General features: G+C 44.8%; 1 protein-coding gene across 3 annotated transcripts; it reads left to right on the top strand.

The window, feature by feature from the left end:
- The first annotated feature begins 4,462 nt into the window (after window positions 1–4,462).
- On the top strand, window positions 4,463–11,791 carry SELENOW (selenoprotein W). 3 transcript variants are annotated; one of them, XM_040405916.1, is made up of 6 exons: window positions 4,463–4,595; window positions 7,643–7,667; window positions 8,605–8,658; window positions 8,740–8,814; window positions 10,172–10,292; window positions 11,588–11,791. In XM_040405916.1, the coding sequence occupies exons 1-5, from the start codon at window positions 4,555–4,557 to the stop codon at window positions 10,250–10,252; spliced, it is 276 nt and encodes a 91-aa protein (XP_040261850.1). In that variant the 5' UTR covers window positions 4,463–4,554; the 3' UTR covers window positions 10,253–10,292; window positions 11,588–11,791. The 3 variants fall into 3 exon arrangements, with proteins under 3 accessions (XP_040261850.1, XP_040261852.1, XP_040261851.1); XM_040405918.1 differs by having other exon boundaries at window positions 10,172–10,295; window positions 11,590–11,791; XM_040405917.1 differs by having other exon boundaries at window positions 10,172–10,299; window positions 11,594–11,791.
- Window positions 11,792–21,298: the final 9,507 nt, after the last annotated feature.

Genomic DNA, 21,298 nt, shown 5'->3' with positions numbered 1-21,298 from the left:
GTCTGATCTAAGGTTTCATACAGAGATCTGATCTGAGATATGATATGGGGGTCTGATCTGAGGTTTGATGTGGGGGTCTGATCTGAGGTTTGATGTGGGGGTCTGATCTGAGGTCTGATCTCAGATCTGATCTGAGGTTTGATACAGGGGTCTGATCTGAGATATGATACGGGGGTCTGATCTGAGATCTGATATGAGGGTCTGATCTGAGATCTGACATGGGAGGTCTGATCTGGTCTGATGAAGATTGAGGGTCTAGTTTGGGGGTCTGATAAAAATTAGGGGGTCTATTCTGAGGTCTGATGAAAATATTGTTTTCTTATTTTCCTCCTCTAAAACGTATGTGTGTCTTATAAAGAGAGAAATACGGTATATACCTGCCCATTAAAAGTGAGCGACTTACCCTTCCATCCTGTAAAGATGAGGCTGACAGCTTACTATTGTCAACCCTGTCATTTTATACATCACTGGCCCAGTCACATGTCTGTTACAGCCAATGGAAGCGCTGTTACTTGGCCGTCTAAATCTTCCTCACCCCAACAACAGCACTGCCATTGGTTAAACTCTAACCCAATCATAATCCCTGACCCTAACCTGCCTGACCTTACTATTATTAACCCACCATACTTTTCTGGTGGAAATTTTCCCGCCAAAACGATTGCAACAGACACCACAGGGATGATTATAATCCCATGTAGATCCCTCCATTTAATTCCAGGAGTACTTTACATACATGACGTCATTGCGCCGCCTGCGCTGTTGTTTTTGAAAACTCAATGATCCTTTAATCTTTTAATGCGTTCAGTAGAAAATGTACTTCATCCTAATATGATAATGAGCTGTTTCTGAAGTCTCCCGCCTGCGCCTTGCACCACAATTTTAGTGCATGCACAGTACGTTGCTTCTCTCTTGGGCAGGAAGCATAAGCAGTACTGTGCATGCGCTGAAATTGTGGCACACAGCATAGGCACAAGATTACAGGGCCAGGCGTGAGCAGGATTCAAACATCTGGTCCTGTCAACCACCTAAGTATATTGTCAGGGGGGCTGCCTGGGTGAAAATGGGGATATTTCCGGGTTCAGCTCTGAATCCGGACAACCCCTTTAAGCTCTACCAGCCACCATGAACAGACTAACATGCAAAATCTCATGACAGACTCCCTTAAAGGGGTGGTCCAACAGGGAAACGTTTTTGGAAAATGGCTCAAAAAGTGGGTTAAAATATAAGAAGTGATACTCACCTCACTGATTCCTCGACGCTCCTGTTACAAAGCATACCGGGTACCCCTCAGCTAATCACTCGCTAAGGAGGACAGGGGGAAGGGGGTCACAGCTGCTGCCAGTGATTGGCTGAGCCTTTGCAGTGTCGAGACAGCCCCAGGAAGTAGAGACCAGTGGGGACACAATGAACATTGGAACAGGAGCAGCGGGGAATCAGTGAGGTGAGTATTGCTTCTTTTATATTTTCCACACGGTGACCACACTTTTCGCCATTTTAATGTCATGTAGTGAAATACTCCAATTTTGTCTGGCTGTGACAGGTTGATTTGATGTGTTTGCCCTCATATCTGTCCATTTTGGTGGAAGAAATGGGGAAAAATGGAAAGCTTTGAGAGTCATTATTAAAGGGTCTGTCTAGGATTGAAATACGTGGCTGCTTTATTCCAAAAATAGCGCAAAGCCTGTTCACGGTTTGTGTCTAGTATTTTAGCTTGGCGCCATTGAAGTGAATAGGGTTGAGCTGTTATATGACACACAGCCTGTGCTAGTCCTGGAGAACATAATAATTGCCTTCCAAAAACCATGTGGAGTTCCTTTTCTTCTGCGCCCTGTCGTGTACCCGTACAGCAGTTTACGACCACATATGGGGTGTTTCTGTAAACTACAGAATCAGGGCCATAAATATTGAGTTTTGTTTGGCTGTTAACCTTTGCTTTGTTACTGGAAAAAATGGATTAAAATTGAAAATTTGTCAAAATATAGAAATTCTGAAATTTCATCTCCATTTTCCATTAATTCTTGTGAAATACCTAAAGGGTTAACAAAGTTTATAAAATCAGTTTTGAAAACCTTGAGGGGTGTAGTTTCTAAAATGGGGTCATTTTTGGGTGGTTTCTATTATGTAAGCCTCACAAAGTGACTTCAGACCTGAACTGGTCCTTAAAAAGTGGGTTTTGGAAATTTTCAGAAAATTTTTAAGATTTGCTTCTAAACTTCTAAGGCTGCGTTCACACGGGCAAATATTCCGCGCGGGTGCAATGCGGTAGGTGAACGTATTGCACCCGCACTGAATCCCGACCCATTCATTTCAATGGGGCTGTTCAGATGAGCGGTGATTTTCACGCATCACTTGTGCGTTGCGTGAAAATCGCAGAATGCTCTATATTCTGCGTTTTTCACGCAACGCAGGCCCTATAGAAGTGAATGGGGTTGCGTGAAAATCGCAAGCATCCGCAAGCAAGTGCGGATGCGGTGCGATTTTCACGCATGGTTGCTAGGTGACAGTCTATTCACTATATTATTTTCCCTTATAACATGGTTATAAGGGAAAATAATAGCATTCTGAAATCAGAATGCTTAGTAGGTGATCAATTGAGGGTTAAAAAAAAAAGAAATTAACTCACCTTCTCCTCTTGTTCGCGTAGTTCCCAGTCTTTTCTTTACTTCTTTAATGATGAACTACTGGCTAGGACCTGTGGTGACGTCAGATCACATGCTCTAATCACATGGTCCATCACCATGGTGATGGACCATGTGATTGGAGCATGTGATCTGACGTCACCAAAGGACCTTTAGCCCACAGCTCATCATTAAAGAAGTAAAGAAGAGACCGGGAACTACGCGAACAAGAGGAGAAGGCGAGTTAATTTTTATTTTATTTTTTTAACCCTCAATTGATCACCTACTAAGCATTCTGTATTCAGAATGCTATTATTTTCCCTTATAACCATGTTATAAGGGGAAATAATACAATCTACACAACACCGATCCCAAACCTGAACTTCTGTGAAGAAGTTCGGGTCTGGGTACCACAGTCGGTTTTTTTATCACGCGCGTGCAAAACACATTGCACCCGCGCGATAAAAACTGAACATCGGAACGCAATCGCAGTCAAAACTGACTGCAATTGCATTCCTACTTGCACGGGTTTGCCGCAATGCACCGGGACGCATCCGGACCTAATCCGGACACGCTCGTGTGAACCCAGCCTAAGCCTTCTAACGTCCCCCAAAAATAAAATGACATTCACAAAATGATCCAAACATGAAGTAGACATATGAGGAATGTAAATGAATAACCATTTTTGGAGGTATTACTATGTATTATAGAAGAACAGAAATTGAAATTGGTAAATTTGCAAATTTTTCAAAATTTTTGGTAAATTTGGTATTTTTTTATAATTCAAAATGAATTTTTTTGACTCCGTTTTACCAGTGTCATGAAGTACAATATGTGACGAAAAAACAATCTCAGAATGGCCTGGATAAGTAAAAGCGTTTTAAAGTTATTACCACATAAAGTGACACTGGTCAGATTTGCAAAAAATGGCTCTGTCAGGAAGGTGGACATAGCCCGAATGTGAAGTGGGTATTATATGCAAATGAGCCTCTAGGAGCAACGGGGGCGTTACTGTTACACCTAGAGGCTCAGCTCTCTCTGCAACTGCCGCATCCTCTGCACTTTGATTGACAGAGCCAGGCGGTGAAAACATTATCACACCTGGCCCTGTCAGTTGCAGAGGGAGGAGTTGTCACAATGTGCACTCCCAAGGTAGTAACAATTCTGGAGCATCTATTCTTATGGCTCTATGTTGTTCCTTTATTACTCCTGCTGAATTGCAATGAAGGTCCTGTTGGGTGTTACCAGTTGGGGGGGGGGATGTCTCTGCAGTCTGACACTGTCCAATCAGTGCTTTCAGTGTCAGAATGTGCAGGGACACCCTTCCTAGTAACACCCATCTTCATTCCACTGCTGGCAATTCATTCATAACTTCTAGCAGGAATAATAGAGGAATGGCAAAGAACAGATTCTCCAGAATTGTTATTACAAAACGGACATGTCAGGAGAGGTTAGAGGTCCGCTTTAAGTCTGAACAACTTGAATTCCAGGATCATAAGACGCCTTATAAAATAAAACCCCCCAGTCTGCAGCATGACAACAAAAGATGCCTCTTCAAGGGGGCTCTTAGCTTTTCTTCTGGAAGGTTCCATTAACACGCATGGGGGTGCATCCGGACGATCCATTCATCAGAGCGTTGTATTTCCTATTAAATATCTTTGACAATAAGATGCTATATAGATGTATAATACGTTATACTTATGTAATAATTAATGCATTGATAAAAAAAAAATCAATTATGTTTTCTGAATTTTGTTCCCTGAGGTGTTTTAAGCTCGGGGCGAGGAATGGTACAGTCCTAGGTCTCCCCCTCCTCTTCTGTGTGGTGCAGTCAGGGTGAGTCAGCAGGGTGGGCGTGGCCAGCTGCCATTTATGAGCATCGGACGGAGCTGGGAGGCACAGTGACAGCTGCACGGACACGAGTGAGACTGAAGCCATGTCGGGAACGCAGAGCATCGAGGTCTATGTGGTGTACTGGTGAGGAGAGCCCTGCCCTCTAGTGGAGGGGGTGTCTGTACCCAGCTTTGCAGTATCCTGAATTGGCTGCGGCTTGTGGATACTACCCTGGGATCCAGTGGATCGACCCTCGGATCATAGATCCAAAGTTGATTTGTTCCAATAATTTAATGCTGTTTCTGTACAGCATTAAAATGTATTGGCTCCATGGAGTCTGCAATTCCGTTCCTGGAAAAAAAAATAGAACATGTCCTATTCTCATCCCACAAGATTAGGCCTATCCTATTATAGTGCCGGCGATTTGCTGTCTGTAAAATGCGGAATGCACATTGCCGGTGTCCGTGTTTTATGGATCCGCAAAACACATACGGATGTGTGAATGGACCCTAAGGGCTCATTTAGACGGCTGTATGCTGCCAGCAAAAATGCGCATACGTCATGTTTAGTTTGTTTTGCGGAGCCGTGGAACGGAAGAAAAGGGCCCCATAGAAGTGAATGGATCCACACAAAAAAAAAATCTGCATTTTTGTGGACAGCATACAGCCGACTGAGTCCTATGGGCTCATGCACACGACTATGTATTTTGCAGTCTGCAAAACGGGGATCTGCAAAAAAAAAAAACACTGATATCCTTGCGACATCTGTATTGCATCCGTTTTTTTTTTGCAGATCCATTGTAACAATGCATGTCCTCATCTGCAAAACAGACAAGAATTGGACACGTTATTTTTATATATAATATATATATATCATTTTTTATTTTTTTTTGCAAAACGGCCAAACGGAATGCACATGAAATTTTTTTTTTTTTTTTTCTGACCCATTGAAGTGAATAGTTTTTTTTACAGCTCTGTATGCGGAACCAAACGGAAAAAAGACGTTTGTGTGCAGAAAAACCGCAGCATGTTACAGCACCAGGAGATGAGACAAATCTCATGTACTCAGCGGATTATTATTTTTTTCCCATGTGGAAATTGACCTGCTGTGCGGACTTCAAAATCTGTAGCATGTCAAATATGTTTGCGGTTTTAGCTGCGAATGTCACGCTTTTCATCGGAAGGGTGCGCTCTGCGACAGAACCGCATAAAATCTGCAACATTGTGGATTTTGGTGCGGATATGCTGCAGAAACGCACATAAATCCGAACGGAAGTTTGTGCGGATCTTATGTGCGTTCACCCGCACCTGTGTGCAGGTGGCCTTAGGGTACGACCACACGGCGCGGTTGTGTCACTGTTGTGACGTGGCTGTGCTAATGAAGACTGCGCTGTTCAGTGGGTCTGTGCCGTTAATGGCAGTACGCTGCCCGGCTGTTAACAATACACACCCACTGAACAGTGCCGTCTTAGGCTACTTTCACACTTGCGGCAGTATGATCCGGCAGGCAGTTCTGTCGTCTGAACTGCCCGCCGGATCTGCCGATTTGCATATGACTGAAAGCATTTGAGACAGATCCGTCTTGTATTTATATTTTTTTCACATTTTTACCGGTCTGCGCAGGCCGGAAGGACGGATCCGGCATTCAGGAAAGTCTTCAGCTTTTTTTCGCGGGTGATAAAACCGCAGCATGCTGCGGTTTTATCTCTGTCTTGATCAGTCAAAATGACTGAACTGAAGACATCCTGATGCATCCTGAACGGATTACTCTCCATTCAGAATGCATGGGGATTTGCCTGATCAGTTATTTTCAGGTATTGAGCCCCTGTGACGGAACTCTATGCCGGAAAAGAAAACCGCTCGTGTGAAAGCACTCTAAATTAGTTTCCATGGAGCCCACCGTGGCCCTGTTGGACGCATGGTACTCGAACCCCTCATGACCATGTTGCAACCACGCCGTGTGGTCATACCCTTAAATTAACTGCACTTGGTAATAGAATGTTTTTTTTTTTTTTTTTGCATGGATTTAAAATCTGTAGCATGTCAATTGTGTGTGCAGCTCCGCACCTTCTGTAGAGGGGTTTTCCTTATAGATTTCAATAAGGTATGTTCACAGAGTATTTTGTGCTCTCAAAAAAAAAAATATGATGCAGAATCCACATCAGGTTTTCTTTGGGTGTTTTATTATTTTTTGGACACGTTTTAACACTTTTGGCATGTCCTGGAGGGGCATTGCTCGTGCACACAACATCATAGATGACAATGGTGTTGTGTACGCCTGTGTGCACGATCAATGCCCCTCCGGGACATGTGGCCCGTTCATGGACCTGATGTCTCGGAGGGCATACGGGAATTACTTTAACTTGCCTGAAGTCCACCATCTTGATGTCCCTGTAAGTCTATAAAGCTCTAGCCTTTAAAGGGGTTCTGCAGTTTGTTTAAACTGATCTATCCTCTGGATAGATCAGCATCTGATCGGCGGGGGTCCGACCCCCGGGACCCCTGCCGATGAGCTGTTTGAGAAGGCAGCGGCGCTGGCAGTAGTGTCGCGGCCTTCTCACTGTTTACCGCAGGCCCAGTGACATCAAGAATAGTATCAACTGGCCTGGGCGCGGCTAAGCTCCATTCAAGTGACCAGAGCTTAGCTGCGCCCAGGCCATAATACCAGTCGTGACGTCACTGGGCCTGCGGTATACAGTAAGAAGGCCGCAACACTACTGCCAGCGCCGCTGCCTTCTCAAACAGCTGATTGGTGGGCGTATCGGGTGTCGGACCCCCGCCGATCAGATGCTGATCTATCCAGAGGGTAGATCATCAGTTTAAACAAACTGCAGAACCCCTTTAAAGGGGTTCTCTAGTTTTCAGATCAGGGGCAGAATGATGTTTAAAAAAAAAAACAATAAGACAGTACTTGGCTCGCCAGTCCGCTGCCGTTCCAAGTTACTGGGTTTTCCACTTCTTTGTTCCGTCTGGACAGTGTCAGGAGATGTCTGCTCAGCCAGTCACTGGTCACATCGGCGATGAGTAGTCCCCCCCCCCCCCCCCCCCCCCCCTTTTATATGGTGCTATTCTGTCCAATATTCCCACAATTCGGATTTATTTTTATTTTTCTATTTATTTTTTTTTGCAATGTCTCTTATGTGATTGAACAGAAAAGCATCTAATCTACTTTTTTTTTTTTTTCACTTTTAGTGGCGCCTGAGGGTACCGCCCTAAGGTAAGACCGCTCTCGTGTGGTCACAAAATGAGAAACTACTTGTGTTAGATGTTCTTGATGAGCTTCATGCTGTTAGTTAATCCTTTTATCTCTGCTGATTTTTTTTTTTTGATTTTTATTTTTTTTCCCTTCCCTTGGTTATTATTGCTTAAGTTATGAATGTAGCATTAATGGGCACGCCCTATTAAAATAACTGTTCCGTGTCCTTACATGGACTACATATTGGGTGTGATGGAGTGTGTGGGGGTTAAGAAGAATGAGACTGTGGCAAAAAAATTAATAATATATATATTAGTAGTTTGTTTTATTTTAATAAAAGTCATGCATATTTGTAAAGTTCATCTGGTGCTGTTTTCATACTGCCCACTAGATGTCAGTACAGTACTTGCTTTACATCACATCATTAGTGGGTGGCCAGCTCCTGTTGGGGGGTGTTAACATGGGGCACATGCACTCTTCTAATCTGATCCGTGCCCTGCTACACAGTCTGTGGAATCTGCATTGAGACTTGCCTTCTGCATGTCCATTGAAAGTTCACTCTTTGCAATGCATGGGGTGAAATCTGCAGCAAAATCCGAATTTTGCTGTAAATTTTTGATGTGCAGTCTATGCCCCCAGTGTGGACAGGGAGTGAGCCTAGTGAGAAACACGTTAAAGGGGGTGGCCTATCTCATACACTGGGGGCATATCACTAGGAAGGACTGGCGGCCGCGCATGCAGTGTGCCCGCCTTCTCTGTGGGCTCCATTCAAGAGATAGGTGCGGGTCTGCAGCTATGAGACATTCGGGGCATATCCTAGCGATATGCCCCCAATGTATGAGATGGGCCAACCCCTTAAATATAGGGGAGGGGGGTAGTGGAGAATCTTTTTTGCTGTTGACAATGGTTCTACAATAGGTTCCCACTGTAGATATAACTGATGTCAATTGTCTTCTAGTTTCAGCAGTTGAAGAAGGAACTAGAGAAGAGGTTCCCCGGCCTGCTGAGAATTGTAAGTTCCCTCTTAACGTTTACCATGCATTACACAGAATAGGCGAAGACCACGTTTACAGGTGTAACTTGTCCATTTCAGGATGGCGAAGGTACTCCAACGTCCACAGGGAAGTTCGAAGTGTCCGTTAATGGGAAGCTTGTGCACTCAAAGAAGGTAACTGGACCCTAGAAAGGTTTTCACTACCGAGCAGCCTCCTAACTGTAGAGGTAGCAGTTCCAAACTCTTTACTGTCAGACAGTGGTGTGAAAAAAGGTCCCTCCCCTGCGGAACCCTCAACCGCTTGCCCATCTACTGTAAAAGTGGCAGCCACCAGGGGATCTCCACCAGGCTCTGGTTGTCTGTATATTGGGTCAGGAGGAGACTTTGTCTGACAGTTATCTATGGTGTATGGCCGGCCTTAGGACTTTGCTTTTGAGTTTCCTTCAAGGGCCTCAAAAATTACTAATCTATCCCAAGAGGATTTATCTCAGACATGTTCCTTTTATTGCTTGTCTGTAAAGTGTAGTCTTGGAAAGTAGACAACTTGGGGCTGGTGGTCTGTTCTTTAGCAGCTGAGAAACCACTAGTTGCATACGACCCTAGCTGGCTGGCTCTCCGGTCTCCTCACGGGTCTTCCGCTCCTTGGTGAGCGTCCAGGTCTTTTTATATGCTGGTGACAGACTTTTCCAACTTTAAATTTTTTTTTTTTTACTTGCACAACTTCTATTTTTAGTTATGTTTTGTTGCATTTGGTAACCTTGGTTTAAGTCTGACAAGCAGTTAAACAAGGTGATCCATGTCTGCAAGTCATGAAAACCTGAGTAACCAGTCCTGCTCTAGACTCTCCCCATGGGTCGGTAGGGATTACTTGTCAGACTTGGACTATTTTATTACCAGGAGCATCAAGGTTCTTGGTAATGCTTTGTGTATTGCACCCTTCCATAAAGGGTCCCGTCATTGGGTTTTTGGTCAGGCTGATACCTTGGACGCGTTTGCTGTAGTTGTCTGGATGATGCCTTCTACATGACACAATGGGGACAGACTTTTGTGCTGCTGAAGGACTGTCAAGACGGGACACGCTCTCTGGGGGGGGAATACTGGGCCAGGTTAGATTTTATTTTTTTTGGCCTCTGGGAAGATTCCACTCTGACAGTAAGCAGTGATCTTGTAAATGGTGAGGAAATGAAAGGCAAAGTTCATTAGAAGGTTGCAGAACTTTTCCTCCAGACAATAAAGGCAACATCCACCCTTTTAACTTAATTTTTAATGCCCAATTTTTCTGTGCTAATAATTAAAAATTGTATAGCTGGAGATGTCTCGGTATATGCTGTAGAGCCCTCTATTTTGAGGATATCAAATCCTGGACAAACCCTCTCAGGCTACTTTGATGTGGTCAGTAGTGTAGTTCTTTCATGTTCTGGACCCACTCCTGCTTTTGGTTCTTAAACTTGTGTGAAAGTGGACAAGTCGTGTGTGTTTTTTTTTTGTTTTTTTTTTAAAAGTAGGCAATTAACCCTTATTTGTGTCTTAGAATGGAGACGGTTTTGTGGACAGCAGTGTGAAGCTACAGAAGATTGAGGTCGCCATTCAGGCTGCCATGAAGGGATGCTAAAATTGGGAACGTAAAGAAGTTTACTGTGTTAGTAGCAAAGGTGAGGACGGTCTACACTGGAAACCTATGGAAGCTATGAGCCGGCATAGATTGGAACTAGCATTGACACCAGTTTCTGGTGTTAATGATGGTAAATTGTCCCCCTCCTGTTAAGCCCTGCCCACTTCATCCATTTTGTCGAGAAAAGTGAAGACTAAACACTTTAAGCGTCTGTTTTCGGTGCTTGATTTTCCTGGTCTAAAACCTGTAGCCAGTGTTTCTTTAGGACAGGTATTAATCATTGGTGGTTGTGGCCACAGGGTCCCCCCCCCATCATTGGTGGCAGTGGGCAGTTCCGATCGGAGTCCCAGCAGTGTAATGCTGGGGCTCCGATCGGTTACCATGGCAGCCAGGACGCAACTGAAGTCCTGGCTGCGATGGTATGTTAGTGAGCAGCATTATACTCACGTGCGCCGTGATCGCTGGGAGCTCCTTCTCATAGGTCTGTGCGGCGCATTGCTAATGCTATAAGCATTAGCAATGAGCCGCACAGACAGAAGGAGTGCCACGGCGCACGTGAGTATGATGCTGCTCACTAACATACCATCGCAGCCAGGACTTCAGTAGCGTGACTCCTGGCTGCTATGGTAACCGATCGGAGCCCCAGCATTACACAGCTGGGACTCCGATCGGAACTGCCCACTGCCACCAATGCAGACAAACATTCCAACCTCTGACAGGACGATGTCATCCGCTCGATTAACCCCTCAACTGAGGGGTTAATCGCGCGGATCACAGCGTGCAGTCATAGGGGCCGGGATATGGCCGGCACATTGGTATTCAGGCATTCATTGGTGGCGCAGTGGCCACAGTCCCTCCCCTCCTCCTCCTACTCTGTTCTCATTGGTGGTCAGCGGCAGCCGCGCACAGTGGGGAGGGAGGGACTCCTCTCCTTCTCCACTGTGCCGTCTCAGGAAACCATGGTGCGCGCCGAGAGCGCATCTTTGAAAACGGGCTGACAAATACCCAAGCGCCAGGACCAAATTCCTGGTAGCCATGGCGACCTGGCGGTTGGGATTTGTCGAGCCCTGCTTTAGGACAACACCTCCTGACAGTAAAGGGATTGTCCCAGGAAAAATACTGTATAGTATCGGTACCGGTATAGTGCCACCTGCTGTGTTTTTTTTTTTTGTTTTTTTTTCCTGTCCATCTGACTGAGGTGGTCGCACATGCTGGAGCAGACAGGAAGCGTTACAAAGACACATGGACTGAAAGTTTTGGGTTCTGTTCCTTTAAGCAACTTTAAGGACCCTGGCCACTTCTGTAGACGCTGACCTTTTTGCTTTCTTTCTTCAGGTTGGATGAACTCTTGTTTCTTTCATCTTAGCCGAGCACTTAATGACGGGAAAAGCTAAAACGCCAGCGAGCGGGGCCACTCCCAGATAAAGCTGTGCAGTACACCAAGATGAACCCAACGACAGTCTCACCGATTTTTTGCTTCTACACATTTTTTTTTTTTAACACTTTATTCTCAGGATTAATAAATGATTTCATAAATATTCTCTCCAGTCCCTTGTATTATTTGTCTGAGCTCAACTGCTTTGTCTTCACCTTTCTGGTCAAGACTTTGGAATCTTATTTGCATAATATACATTATTTTAGAGATGGTTTGTATTGAGCGGCAGTGCAGACTTCACACAAAAAATAAAAAAAAATGGCGGTCTACTGTAATGACTGAAGAAAGACACGTACTTTCTGTTTTATTATGATGGTTGATACCATCAGAGGGCAGCAGGGACACTTTACCAGATAAGGTCAGAGATGTGAGTCTCGAAGTTCTGCCCCCCCCCTCCTCTAGAAAGTTACAACAGGCAGAGTTTCTGAGCAGCTGTTGTAACTTGATCCAGGGTCTCCTCTCCTGGGATGTGACCACTCTCCAAGAGAAATGGTGGTTTTTAAGTAGAATGGCTTTTATTGTACACTTAGGAAGGCATCCAGAATTATTTTTTTCTTAAGCAAAGGTTCATGTCCTACATAAATACTATATTGCAGGTGATGTGTCTACTGTAGGATGTCAGGGCATGAAACTCCACACAGTCTATTGTGAGCCTTAATGTAAATGCATGCAGATGGTGATCTGGTCTGATGGTGCAGGAGTGCCTGGAGAAGAACGCTGATCTGTTAATGATGGCAGCGGTCCATCAAAGACAGGTGGCTTCCTTTCCTTACGCTGAAGCAGAAATGGATCCTACTGTATAAATGAGCATGTCTGCACGATGGCGCCAACATGCTGTTCGGTGGAGCAGCTCCATACACCGTGCAGGGTGTCGGATCTCTGCCTATAGCTGAACCACCCCTTTAAAATGAGATTGCTCTCCAAGGTTTTACGACCATTTCCACAGATCCCAGGACATCATCCTCTCGTAGCTTTGCTATAAACCAAAGAATCGACAAGTGACAGGACCCAGAAGAAAGGATGGTTGGAGAAGGTCCAGTTGAGATGAGAGTTCACTTCATTGGTGCTATTGTAGTCTCCATGGTATTGTCCTCCCATGGGGATGACCTGGTAAAAGGCTTTAATCCTTACTGGTAATGCAGCGCCCGTGAGTCCACCATGGTCGGCATCCTTGTGTAGATCCCACCAATTGGTTCTGATGCCTGGAGGTATTGGCAGGTGAGGAAGGGTCTTTTAACCACTCTGGGGTCCTGTTGAGGGATGAGAAGTCTCTTCCATAGAATCGCCATAGTTGAATGATGTAAGCAGAATGACCGGTCCTCCACTTCTGCCTCGTATGATGCCTTCACGTCTTCTCTGCTTCCATCTAGTCCTCCTCCTTGTAAACTCTGCAAAAAAAAGTGAATTCATGAACAGGACAAGTTCTGTTGGAGCCCATAGCAGCTTTAACACTACCTGTTACCCCTTTTTAAGATCTCTGCTTGCTGTCATTCAATAGGATTTTTTATTGTTTACCTTCCAAGGGACATGTGAAGGACGCAAACTCTGTACTATGACCTGTCCATCACATGACCAGGACAGATATGCCTCTCCTGGGAGTAAACCGTGAACGTTCCTATTGAGTAACAGCAAGCAGAGATCCTAAGGAATTAATGCAGAAAGTAAATATAAACTGTCACTTTTTTTATTATAGAAAAGATAACCTTGGTTTGCTAAAATCAGAATATCTCTTTAAAATGAAGTACTGGCTGCAGAAGAGGGGGGGGGGGGGGGGGAGAGGGGTGTTCATCAGTCGGTGTCCTCATATACTGAGGAACGTATGAAGAAGCAGATAGTCCTAAAGAGGAGGAAGACCATAGACATCACTTGGGCAAAACTGTCAAATATTCATAAATGGGGATCAGAAAGTACTTGATCACTACTGATCGAACTGAAGTATTTACCATCAGGCGAAATTAGGATAAAGACATTGTGGTCATATAATTATCTGCCACAAGAGGGTGCTATGTCCATGCTGGTAAATTTTCTAATTTCGCTGTTGTCATTCTGTTTTCCACCAGAAGATGGTGCTACAAACCGGCAGAGAAAATCTACAGGAAAAGTAGAACATCATTTAAGAGATGTATATTATATTGGGGGATAAAAAAAAGCTCTCTGGCATGTTTGGATATAAATTAACAAACCGTTATTATAAAACCATACCCAGCGCTACAACAGAAAACGCCAATATTCCGATCTGTATACATAAAGGGGTTGTCTCACTTCAGCAAATAGCACTTATTAGAGGAAGTTAATACCAGGCCCTTACAAATGTGTTGTGATTGTCCATATCGCTTCCTTTGCTGGCGGGATTCATTTTTCCATCCCATTATACACTGCTCGCTTACATGGTTACGACCACCCTGCAATCCAGCAGTAGTGGTCGTGCTTACTATAGGAAAAAGCACCGGCCTACAGTACAGGTGAAACTCAAAAAATTAGAATATCGTGCAGAAGTTAATTTATTTCACTAATGCAACTTGAAATAGAATATTGTGAAAAGGTTCAATATTCTCGGCTCATAGTGTCACACTGTAGTCAGCTAACTAACCCATACCCCCTGAGCAAAGGGGACCTGAGATTGTGACTTTGGGGTTTCATAAGCTGTAAGCCATAATCATCCAAATTATACCAAATAAAGGCTTGGAATATTTCGCTTTGCATGTAATGAATGAGTCTCTAAGTTGTATTACTGAAATAAAAAAACTTTGCACGATATTCTAATTTTTTGAGTTTCACCTGTATGTGCGCTCCCATGGTCCTGGCCACCAGAGAGGCAGACGCTTTTTTCTATATTGTGCAAGCACGACCACCACTGATGGATCGCAGAGTGGTCGTAACCATGGAAACGAGCAGTGTATAATGTGATGGAAAAATTAATCCAGCCAGCAAAGGAAGCAATATGGACAATAACAATACATTAGTAAGTGGCTTATATTAAAGGGGTTCTGCACTTTGTTTAAACTGATGATCTATCCTCTGGATAGATCACCAGCATCTGATCGGCAGGGATCCGACACCCGGAACCCCCGCCGATCAGCTGTTTGAGAAGGCAGGGGCGCTCCAGTGGCGCTGCTACCTTCTCAGTTTACCGCTGGCCCAGTGACGTCACGACTGGTATCAATGGCCTGGGCGGGGCTAAGCCCAATTCAAGTGAACAGAGCTTAGCCCCGCCCAGGCCAGTTGATGCTAGTCGTGATGTCACTGGGCCATCGGTAAACCGTGAGAAGGCCGCGGTGCTGCTGGAGCGCCACTGCCTTCTCAAACAGCTGATCGGTGGGGGTCTCGGGTGTCGGACCCCCGCCGATCAGATGCTGATGATCTATCCAGAGGATGAATCATCAGTTTAAACAAACTGCTGAACCCCTTTAACTTTCTCTACATGATAAATGCTATTTGCTGAAGTGACACAACCCCTTTAAATGTCCCCCTTTTTGATCTGAGGTTTAGATTTCCATTACATTTACAATATTGTAAAGTGGTTTTTTTTCTGGTTCCTATCTGTATATTAGGGTCTGACACATATATATATATATATATATATAAATTTATTTATTTTTAAATAAAATTTGGATTTTTAGAAATTTGTATATTCAATAGCTAATAGTGCAAAATTATCTGAAATGTACAGTCGTGGCCAAAAGTTTAGAGACTGACACAAATATTAGTTTTCACAAAGTTTGCTGCTAAACTGCTTTTAGATCTTTGTTTCAGTTGTTTCTGTGATGTAGTGAAATATAATTACACGCACTTCATACGTTTCAAAGGTTTTATCGACAATTACATGACATTTATGCAAAGAGTCAGTATTTGCAGTGTTGGCCCTTCTTTTTCAGGACCTCTGCAATCCGACTGGGCATGCTCTCAATCAACTTCTGGGCCAATTCCTGACTGATAGCAACCTATTCTGTCAGAATTAGTGGGTTTTTGTTTGTCCACCCGCCTCTTGAGGATTGACCACAAGTTCTCAATGGGATTAAGATCTGGGGAGTTTCCAGGCCATGGACCCAAAATGTCAACGTTTTGGTCCCCGAGGCCACTTAGTTATCACTTTTGCCTTATGGCACGGTGCTCCATCGTGCTGGAAAATGCATTGTTCTTCACCAAACTGTTGTTGGATTGTTGGAAGAAGTTGCTGTTGGAGGGTGTTTTGGTACCATTCTTTATTCATGGCTGTGTTTTTGGGCAAAATTGTGAGTGAGCCCACTCCCTTGGATGAGAAGCAACCCCACACATGAATGGTCTCAGGATGCTTTACTGTTGGCATGACACAGGACTGATGGTAGTGCTCACCTTTTCTTCTCCGGACAAGCCTTTTTCCAGATGCCCCAAACAATCGGAAAGAGGCTTCATCGGAGAATATGACTTTGCCCCAGTCCTCAGCAGTCCATTCACCATACTTTCGGCAGAAGATCAATCTGTCCCTGATGTTTTTGTTGGAGAGAAGTGGCTTCTTTGCTGCCCTTCTTGACACCAGGCCATCTTCCAAAAGTCTTCGCCTCACTGTGCGTGCAGATGCGCTCACACCTGCCCGCTGCCATTCCTGAGCAAGCTCTGCACTGGTGACACTCCGATCCCGCAGCTGAATCCTCTTTAGGAGACGATCCTGGCGCTTGCTGGACTTTCTTGGACGCCCTGAAGCCTTCTTAACAAGAATTGAACCTCTTTCCTTGAAGTTCTTGATGATCCTATAAATTGTTGATTGAGGTGCAATCTTAGTAGCCACAATATCCTTGCCTGTGAAGCCATTTTTATGCAACACAATGATGGCTGCACGCGTTTCTTTGCAGGTCACCATGGTTAACAATGGAAGAACAATGATTACAAGCATCACCCTCCTTTTAACAGGTCAAGTCTGCCATTTTAACCCAATCAGCCTGACATAATGATCTCCAGCCTTGTGCTCGTCAACATTCTCACCTGAGTTAACAAGACGATTACTGAAATGATCTCAGCAGGTCATTTAATGACAGCAATGAAATGCAGTGGAAAGGTTTTTTTGGGATTAAGTTAATTTTCATGGCAAAGAAGGACTATGCAATTCATCTGATCACTCTTCATAACATTCTGGAGTATATGCAAATTGCTATTATAAAAACTTAAGCAGCAACTTTTCCAATATTTATGTAATTCTCAAAACATTTGGCCATGACTGTATAGATATGCAGGAAAAATGGTTCTTTCCATAAATGTCCCTCTGTGAGCATCCAAAAAGTTGGGAGGTATGATAAATGTAATGGAACATGTGCCTAAAACCACTAGGGGGCGCATGGAGGCCAAGGATTCTTGCACCAGTGTACATGATATAGGTTAGAAGCTCGGACTGGCCCACAGCGGTACAGGGGAATCCCCCAGTGGGCCCCTGAGCAAGGTGGGCCCCTAGTCTCCAACCCCCTGCACAAGTGGCACATAACACAGTAGACTTACTGCACTACATACATAAATTCAATGTACAGCACCTCCACCAGCCTATGTTCATATAAAATAACTCGTCAAATTATTTATTATATTTGAATGTATCCATACGGTGGGCCCTACTTACCCCAGTCCGACACTGGCTATATATATATGTATATATACACTGCTCAAAAAAATAAAGGGAACACTTAAACAACACAATGTAACTCCAAGTCAATCACACTTCTTTGAAATCAAACTGTCCACTTAGGAAGCAACACTGAGTGACAATAAATTTCACATGCTGTTGTGAAAATGAGATAGACAACAGGTGGAAATTATAGGCAATTAGCAAGACACCCCCAATAAAGAAGTGGTTCTGCAGGTGGTGACCACAGATCACTTCTCAGTTCCTATGCTTCCTGGCTGATGTTTTGGTCACTTTTGAATGCTGGCGGTGCTTTCACTCTAGTGGTAGCATGAGACGGAGTCTACAACCCACACAAGTGGCTCAGGTAGTGCAGCTTATCCAGGATGGCACATCAATGCGAGCTGTGGCAAGAAGGTTTGCTGTGTCTGTCAGCGTAGTGTCCAGAGCATGGAGGCGCTACCAGGAGACAGGCCAGTACATCAAGAGACGTGGAGGAGGCCGTGGGCAACAACCCAGCAGCAGGACCGCTACCTCCGCCTTTGTGCAAGGAGGAACAGGAGGAGCACTGCCAGAGCCCTGCAAAATGACCTCCAGCAGGCCACAAATTTGCATGTGTCTGCTCAAACGGTCAGAAACAGACTCCATGAGGGCCCGACGTCCACAGGTGGGGGTTGTGCTTACAGCCCAACACCGTGCAGGATGTTTGGCATTTGCCAGAGAACACCAAGATTGGCAAATTCGCCACTGGCGCCCTGTGCTCTTCACAGATGAAAGCAGGTTCACACTGAGCACATGTGACAGACGTGACAGAGTCTGGAGACGCCGTGGAGAACGTTCTGCTGCCTGCAACATCCTCCAGCATGACCGGTTTGGCATTGGGTCAGTAATGGTGTGGGGTGGCATTTCTTTGGAGGGCCGCACAGCCCTCCATGTGCTCGCCAGAGGTAGCCTGACTGCCATTAGGTACCGAGATGAGATCCTCAGACCCCTTGTGAGACCATATGCTGGTGCGGTTGGCCCTGGGTTCCTCCTAATGCAAGATAATTCTAGACCTCATGTGGCTGAAGTGTGTCAGCAGTTCCTGCAAGACGAAGGCATTGATGCTATGGACTGGCCCGCCCGTTCCCCAGACCTGAATCCAATTGAGCACATCTGGGACATCATGTCTCGCTCTATCCACCAACGTCACGTTGCACCACAGACTGTCCAGGAGTTGGCAGATGCTTTAGTCTAAGTCTGGGAGGAGATCCCTCAGGAGACCGTCCGCCACCTCATCAGGAGCATGCACAGGCGTTGTAGGGAGGTCATACAGCAAAGTGGAGGCCACACACACTACTGAGCCTCATTTTGACTTGTTTTAAGGACATTACATCAAAGTTGGATCAGCCTGTAGTGTGTTTTTCCACTTTAATTTTGAGTGTGACTCCAAATCCAGACCTCCATGGGTTGAAAAATTTGATTTCCATTTTAAATTTTTGTGTGATTTTGTTGTCAGCACATTCAACTATGTAAAGAACAAAGTATTTCAGAAGAATATTTAATTAACTCAGATCTAGGATGTGTTATTTTTGTGTTCCCTTTATTTTTTTGAGCAGTGTATATACAGTACAGACCAAAAGTTTGGACACACCTTCTCATTCAAAGAGTTTTCTTTATTTTCATGACTATGAAGGCATCAAAACTATGAATTAACACATGTGGAATTATATACATAACAAACAAGTGTGAAACAACTGAAAATATGTCATATTCTAGGTTCTTCAAAGTAGCCACCTTTTGCTTTGATTACTGCTTTGCACACTCTTGGCATTCTCTTGATGAGCTTCAAGAGGTAGTCCCCTGAAATGGTCTTCCAACAGTCTTGAAGGAGTTCCCAGAGATGCTTAGCACTTGTTGGCCCTTTTGCCTTTACTCTGCGGTCCAGCTCACCCCAAACCATCTCGATTGGGTTCAGGTCCGGTGACTGTGGAGGCCAGGTCATCTGGCGCAGCACCCCATCACTCTCCTTCATTGTTAAATAGCCCTTACTTTCAAAGTTTTCCCAATTTTTCGGCTGACTGACTGACCTTCATTTCTTAAAGTAATGATGGCCACTCGTTTTTCTTTACTTAGCTGCTTTTTTCTTGCCATAATACAAATTCTAACAGTCTATTCAGTAGGACTATCAGCTGTGTATCCACCTGACTTCTCCTCAACGCAACTGATGGTCCCAACCCCATTTATAAGGCAAGAAATCCCACTTATTAAACCTGACAGGGCACACCTGTGAAGTGAAAACCATTTCAGGGGACTACCTCTTGAAGCTCATCAAGAGAATGCCAAGAGTGTGCAAAGCAGTAATCAAAGCAAAAGGTGGCTACTTTGAAGAACCTAGAATAGGACATATTTTCAGTTGTTTCACACTTGTTTGTTATGTATATAATTCCACATGTGTTGATTCATAGTTTTGATGCCGTCAGTGTGAATCTACAATTTTCATAGTCATGAAAATAAAGAAAACTCTTTGAGTATATATATATATATATATATATATATATATATATATATATATAATGTCTTATGGGAGGAATATAAGATTCATATTGGAAGATTGACTTATTTCGTGAGCCTAATTCTAGAGTTAAAGGAGCATCAGACATTGGAGGGGGGGGATCAGATGACAGAATACGGAGCACTACTCTCCTGTGTGATCATCAGGCACCGCCAGGATCTATTGGAGATTTTAGTAAGCGTGCTACACACTTGTTAAACGTATGGAGAGGTGTAGACGGGGGGCGTACTGTGACTCATCCAGAACCCACTTATGGCTGATGGGGTGCGGACCCCTGGTAGATGATGGGAGTAGAGTTCTTGACAGAAGCCCGAGTGATTTCATTTGTGTCCGCCATTCTTGTAAGGTCGTGTGACCTCCAGCCGATTATCCCATTCCAGAGAGGATTTCCGGCTACAATACAGCACTTTGTCCGGTAGCTTGTGTCACAAGTGTCCTGGTACCGCTCACCGCCGGCAAGAAGTGTACACTGACGGCGGTTTATAGGGGGCGCAGAGGAGGAACCCGGTGACTGATAAACTAATGTACACACAACGTGCCGGATACACAGAAGGTGTCTGCTGTGTACGGGGAGACCGACAGACCCCAACAGCAGGGGTTTCCCATCATGGACAGCATCGCTTTGTGTGGTCCCAGCCTGAAGTTGACCATGGATGTTCTTAAGGCCTCATGCACACGACCGTAGTTCGGGTCCGCATCCGAGCCGCAGTTTTTGCGGTTTCGGGTGCGGACCCATTCACTTCAATGGGGCCGCAAAAGATGCGGACAGCACTCCGTGTGCTGTCTGCATCCGTTGCTCCGTTCCGAGGCCCTGCAAAAAAAATAAACATGTCCTATTCTTGTCCGCTCTTTGCGGACAAGAATAGGCAGGTCTACAATGGGCCGCCCGTTCCGCAAAATGCGGAAGGCACACGGGCGGCTTCCATTTTTTGCGGACCGCAGAAAATGGAAAGATCGTGTGCATGAGGCACACTCTGAACAATTGCCTGGGTCGGGGGGAGACCTTAGGTTGGATGGTGTCCTGTTCAGGATATTCTTCTTTTACCATATGGCCCCCCCAAATAATACAGTGTACAGAGCTGTGCAGTGCCTGAACACTACCGCCATACAGTACAGTGTGTGAACACTACCGCCATACAGTACAGTGTGTGAACACTACCACCATACAGTACAGTGCGTGAACACTACCGCCATACAGTACAGTGTGTGAACACTACCGCCATACAGTACAGTGTGTGAACACTACCGCCATACAGTACAGTGCGTGAACACTACCGCCATACAGTACAGTGTGTGAACACTACCATCATACAGTACAGTGTGTGAATAAAACCGCCATACAGTACAGTGCCTGAACACTACCATCATACAGTACAGTGTGTGAACACTACCGCCATACAGTACAGTGCGTGAACACTACCGCCATACAGTACAGTGCGTGAACACTACCGCCATACAGTACAGTGTGTGAAC

Source organism: Bufo bufo, chromosome 8, assembly GCF_905171765.1.
Source record: "Bufo bufo chromosome 8, aBufBuf1.1, whole genome shotgun sequence".
Taxonomy (NCBI): domain Eukaryota; kingdom Metazoa; phylum Chordata; class Amphibia; order Anura; family Bufonidae; genus Bufo; species Bufo bufo.
This window is presented reverse-complemented; position numbering and strand designations above follow the sequence as displayed.